Below are 6,000 nucleotides of genomic sequence, written 5' to 3' on the forward strand. Positions count from 1 at the left end.
CACCTGTATCTTGACCACCTGCCTCTTTCTTTTATACATCTCCCAGTCCTGTGTACTATTTCCCTGCAAAAATTGTCCAAATGCCTCTCTCTTCTTTCACTAACAATCTTACTTCTTCGTTCCCCCACTCCCTCCCCTTCAAGTTGCCTCTTACAACATGCAGGGAATATGTTGGAAGTATTCTTTCTCATCTATACTTTATCATATTTCACTGCCCATTTTGATATAATTTGACATGCTTTTTCAAAATTTTTATAAGCTGGATTTTTCCTCTTGTTTTCTTTCTTTCCACAGATTTTATCTAATATCACACTCAAAACAAACTTATGATGCACACACCCACTCCTGGATAAATACCTCCAGCTCATCTGTCACTTACCTCCCTCGTAATCCTCTCAGTCTAAATAGCCATTTTCCCATGCACCTATGTTTGTGTGTAATTACCTATTTGTTTAGTATGAGAATGGAGTATCATATTCATGGGGCCCCATTTCTTCAACTTCCTCAACCTCAATTCAGCTTCTTAAACTTTGTATACTGCTGGCATTCACCTTTCATCCAATAGCTTGTTCAAATTATCCATCATCTTGCTACTGAAGCATTATTTACCTACAACCTTTTTAAAAGGCTTGTCTTAGGTTCTTGACATATGATAGTTCTGTCAATGCATCTCATAAAGAAATTACCCTCAGCATCATCCAACTGATTTAGAAACTTGAATGAGAAGCTCTTTTATGAGACTGTACCCCTATTGATAAATCCTCACTAAAAGTGACTTTCCACTTTAAGTTAGCTAAGTCAGCATGGGCAACTGAATGCTCTTATGGAGGCCATCTCTTTAACACCACTATGCATGTGTATATAGATGCACACACAACAATTTATGACTTATGTTCCTAACTGGTGGATGTAACCAGTTTCTAGAATCAGCTGGATCAACCAGACTCAGTTTTTGGAGAGGGACGATGTTAGGAGGCAGAAAACCAAGTGTCTGGATGGTGAACATAGTCTTACCAGCATGTCTTGAAATAATGTTTATTGACATATTTTCTTGATTCTTTGGAAGAATAAGGTCCTTTTCTTCCTGGAATTACTTGTTAGAACCAATATTTAGTACCAGGTAGAGGAAAAATATATCACTCGGAACAGAAAAAGCAAAAATATACCTAAACACAAGGACAGCAAATAGAAGTTGCATCCCTCCAAATGCAAAGGCAGCAAATCATGGCATCTAACTTTTAAGACTGTACCATACTGCCAGAGATACAATACCCCAACTTTTTTTTAATTGTAGATTTTACAAAATATTGACATATGGCACACTACTGTACATACAAGAGCAAGGGATGGGATACCACAAGTGTAGTGTAAAACGTTCTCCCTATAACACACAAACAGTAATTGCAGATACTTATCACCTACACACACACACACACACATACACACACTGAGTGGTATAAACACAAACTGAATACAATCTGAATACAGTTATTAATAAGAAGGAATGCAGGTTGATTATTTCTAAACTTACCTTCATCTTGTCATATTTTCCAATAATTATCAATTCACGTCCTCATATATCACTCAATACAAAATTTTTGCTTCATGTTTGTCTGTAAAAATACCTTATTTTCATACAGGCCTCAGAAATATATTTGGCATGGCTCTGATGTGGATGGTGAGAGATCTCTTTCTGCTTACTGTGATGCATGGAATAGTAACTCACAGGAGGCAGTGGGCCTCGCCTCTTCCCTACTGAAGAAGCGTCTCCTTGGACAAGAACGCATGAGTTGCCATAACTCTTTTGCTGTATTGTGTATAGAGGCTACAAGCCAGACACGTTACCGAAGAAGACGACATGCAGGACCCTGGGAGGAGGATCTAACCATCCAGCAGTACCAAGAGGTCCTCAGGGCTATAAACAGAGATCATGGGAACTGAGCCAAATGTAATTCAGGGAAAAGGAACATGTGAAGACATTTTAGTTTTAAGTTGAACACTCTCATCTTCCAACAGTGGCACATATTTGTACTGTATGTATGAGTCAAGATGATAAGTTTTATTCTATGTGTTTTAGAAAGTTTTATGGATGAAAATTATTTGAAAATGTATGGTAGAATTTCGTCATGCTAAGTTTTTTACATAACATATATGAAGAAGAAAATCGATGTGTAGGAAGTTTATGAAACACAAACTTTCTGTCAATCAATGGTATAATCATTAAATGATGAACCATATAGCATAAAGGGAACATAGGCCTACTAGTCCACCATTTTTGTCTGCAAGTTTTACATAAATTAAATCAATACTCATATATGTTCTAAAATCATGGTAATTTTATCATTATTATAATTATCATTATTATTATTTTATTATTATTATTATCATCAAAATTTGGAATTGTGATTGCACTAGAACGAATTTCTGCAAGAGTCAAGGTGTTACCCAGGATATTTCTAAAGATAACTGCATCCTAATGATGTGCTATTTCCATGAGCAGGAGAATAAAGACTCCTTCAGAATGAGTGCTTTGATAAGACTGTATACCCAATGATACAGTCATGTTTACTCATGGTGTAACCTTGAGCAGGCAGAGTCCAGCAGCACCACACACACACACACACACACACACACACACACGGAAGACAGCGACAAAGCAAAATAAAAAAAAAAATAAAAAAAATAAATATAGTAACTACCTCGCAAATGCAGGAGACAGCGACAAAGCAAAAAAAGAAAAAAAAAAGTATAGTAAAAGCTTTGCGGAAGATGAAAGCCGGCAAGGCAGCAGGTTTGGATGGTATTGCAGTGGAATTTATTAAAAAAGGGGGTGACTGTATTATTGACTGGTTGGTAAGGTTATTTAATGTATGTATGACTCATAGTGAGGTGCCTGAGGATTGGCGGAATGCGTGCATAGTGCCATTGTACAAAGGCAAAGGGTATAAGAGTGAGTGCTCAAATTACAGAGGTATAAGTTTGTTGAGTATTTCTGGTAAATTATATGGGAGGGTATTGATTGAGAGGGTGAAGGCATGTACAGAGCATCAGATTGGGGAAGAGCTACCTCGCTAACGCGGGAAATGGCAAATAGTTTGAAAGAAAAAGAAGATATATATATATATATATATATTTTTTTTTTTTTTTTTTTTTTTTTTTTATACTTTGTCGCTGTCTCCCGCGTTTGCGAGGTAGCGCAAGGAAACAGACGAAAGAAATGGCCCAAACCCCCCCCCCTCCCCATACACATGTACATACACACGTCCACACACGCAAATATACATACCTACACAGCTTTCCATGATTTACCCCAGACGCTTCACATGCCTTGATTCACTCCACTGACAGCACGTCAACCCCTGTATACCACATCGCTCCAATTCACTCTATTCCTTGCCCTCCTTACACCCTCCTGCATGTTCAGGCCCCGATCACACAAAATCTTTTTCACTCCATCTTTCCACCTCCAATTTGGTCTCCCTCTTCTCCTCGTTCCCTCCACCTCCGACACATATATCCTCTTGGTCAATCTTTCCTCACTCATTCTCTCCATGTGCCCAAACCATTTCAAAACACCCTCTTCTGCTCTCTCAACCACGCTCTTTTTATTTCCACACATCTCTCTTACCCTTACGTTACTTACTCGATCAAACCACCTCACACCACACATTGTCCTCAAACATCTCATTTCCAGCACATCCATCCTCCTGCGCACAACTCTATCCATAGTCCACGCTTCGCAACCATACAACATTGTTGGAACCACTATTCCTTCAAACATACCCATTTTTGCTTTCCGAGATAATGTTCTCGACTTCCACACATTCTTCAAGGCTCCCAGAATTTTCGCCCCCTCCCCCACCCTATGATCCACTTCCGCTTCCATGTTTCCATCCGCTGACAGATCCACTCCCAGATATCTAAAACACTTCACTTCCTCCAGTTTTTCTCCATTCAAACTCACCTCCCAATTGACTTGACCCTCAACCCTACTGTACCTAATAACCTTGCTCTTATTCACATTTACTCTTAACTTTCTTCTTTCACACACTTTACCAAACTCAGTCACCAGCTTCTGCAGTTTCTCACATGAATCAGCCACCAGCACTGTATCATCAGCGAACAACAACTGACTCACTTCCCAAGCTCTCTCATCCCCAACAGACTTCATCCTTGCCCCTCTTTCCAAGACTCTTGCATTCACCTCCCTAACAACCCCATCCATAAACAAATGAAACAACCATGGAGGCATCACACACCCCTGCCGCAAACCTACATTCACTGAGAACCAATCACTTTCCTCTCTTCCTACACGTACACATGCCTTACATCCTCGATAAAAACTTTTCACTGCTTCTAACAACTTGCCTCCCACACCATATATTCTTAATACCTTCCACAGAGCATCTCTATCAACTCTATCATATGCCTTCTCCAGATCCATAAATGCTACATACGTATAAAAGAAAGAGACAGGAGGTTAAGAGAAAGGTGCAAGAGGTAAAAAAAAAGGGCAAATGAGAGTTGGGGTGAGAGAGTATCATTAAATTTTAGGGAGAATAAAAAGATGTTCTGGAAGGAGGTAAATAAAGTGCGTAAGACAAGGGAGCAAATGGGAACTTCAGTGAAGGGCGCAAATGGGGAGGTGATAACAAGTAGTGGTGATGTGAGAAGGAGATGGAGTGAGTATTTTGAAGGTTTGTTGAATGTGTTTGATGATAGAGTGGCAGATATAGGGTGTTTTGGTCGAGGTGGTGTGCAAAGTGCGAGGGTTAGGGAAAATGATTTGGTAAACAGAGAAGGGGTAGTAAAAGCTTTGTGGAAGATGAAAGCCGGCAAGGCAGCAGGTTTGGATGGTATTGCAGTGGAATTTATTAAAAAAGGGGGTGACTGTATTGTTGACTGGTTGGTAAGGTTATTTAATGTATGTATGACTCATGGTGAGGTGCCTGAGGATTGGCGGAATGCGTGCATAGTGCCATTGTACAAAGGCAAAGGGGATAAGAGTGAGTGCTCAAATTACAGAGGTATAAGTTTGTTGAGTATTCCTGGTAAATTATATGGGAGGGTATTGATTGAGAGGGTGAAGGCATGTACAGAGCATCAGATTGGGGAAGAGCAGTGTGGTTTCAGAAGTGGTAGAGGATGTGTGGATCAGGTGTTTGCTTTGAAGAATGTATGTGAGAAATACTTAGAAAAGCAAATGGATTTGTATGTAGAATTTATGGATCTGGAGAAGGCATATGACAGAGTTGATAGAGATGCTCTGTGGAAGGTATTAAGAATATATGGTGTGGGAGGAAAGTTGTTAGAAGCAGTGAAAAGTTTTTATCGAGGATGTAAGGCATGTGTACGTGTAGGAAGAGAGGAAAGTGATTGGTTCTCAGTAAATGTAGGTTTGCGGCAGGGGTGTGTGATGTCTCCATGGTTGTTTAATTTGATTATGGATGGGGTTGTTAGGGAGGTAAATGCAAGAGCTTTGGAAAGAGGGGCAAGTATGAAGTCTGTTGGGGATGAGAGAGCTTGGGAAGTGAGTCAGTTGTTGTTCGCTGATGATACAGCGCTGGTGGCTGATTCATGTGAGAAACTGCAGAAGCTGGTGACTGAGTTTGGTAAAGTGTGTGGAAGAAGAAAGTTAAGAGTAAATGTGAATAAGAGCAAGGTTATTAGGTACAGTAGGGTTGAGGGTCAAGTCAATTGGGAGGTGAGTTTGAATGGAGAAAAACTGGAGGAAGTGAAGTGTTTTAGATATCTGGGAGTGGATCTGGCAGCGGATGGAACCATGGAAGCGGAAGTGGATCATAGGGTGGGGGAGGGAGCGAAAATTCTGGGGGCCTTGAAGAATGTGTGGAAGTCGAGAACATTATCTCGGAAAGCAAAAATGGGTATGTTTGAAGGAATAGTGGTTCCAACAATGTTGTATGGTTGCGAGGCGTGGGCTATGGATAGAGTTGTGCGCAGGAGGATGGATGTGCTGGAAATGAGATGTTTGAGGACAAT

General features: G+C 40.2%; 1 protein-coding gene across 7 annotated transcripts in view; it reads left to right on the plus strand.

Annotated features, from left to right (window-relative positions):
• Positions 1 to 3,158, plus strand: part of Mp (collagen XV/XVIII-type protein multiplexin) — a 326,713-nt gene extending 323,555 nt beyond the window's left edge. For 6 of the 7 annotated variants that reach the window (XM_071682810.1, XM_071682811.1, XM_071682814.1 and 3 more), the window contains one exon: positions 1,641 to 2,079. In XM_071682810.1, coding sequence (XP_071538911.1) covers positions 1,641 to 1,941 — 301 coding nt within the window. In that variant the 3' untranslated portion in view covers positions 1,942 to 2,079. Of the gene's footprint in view, positions 1 to 1,640 lie in introns of all 7 variants that reach the window. The other variant, XM_071682815.1, reaches the window with a different exon arrangement.
• Positions 3,159 to 6,000: the final 2,842 nt, after the last annotated feature.

Source organism: Panulirus ornatus, chromosome 35, assembly GCF_036320965.1.
Source record: "Panulirus ornatus isolate Po-2019 chromosome 35, ASM3632096v1, whole genome shotgun sequence".
NCBI classification, from domain to species: Eukaryota; Metazoa; Arthropoda; class Malacostraca; order Decapoda; family Palinuridae; genus Panulirus; species Panulirus ornatus.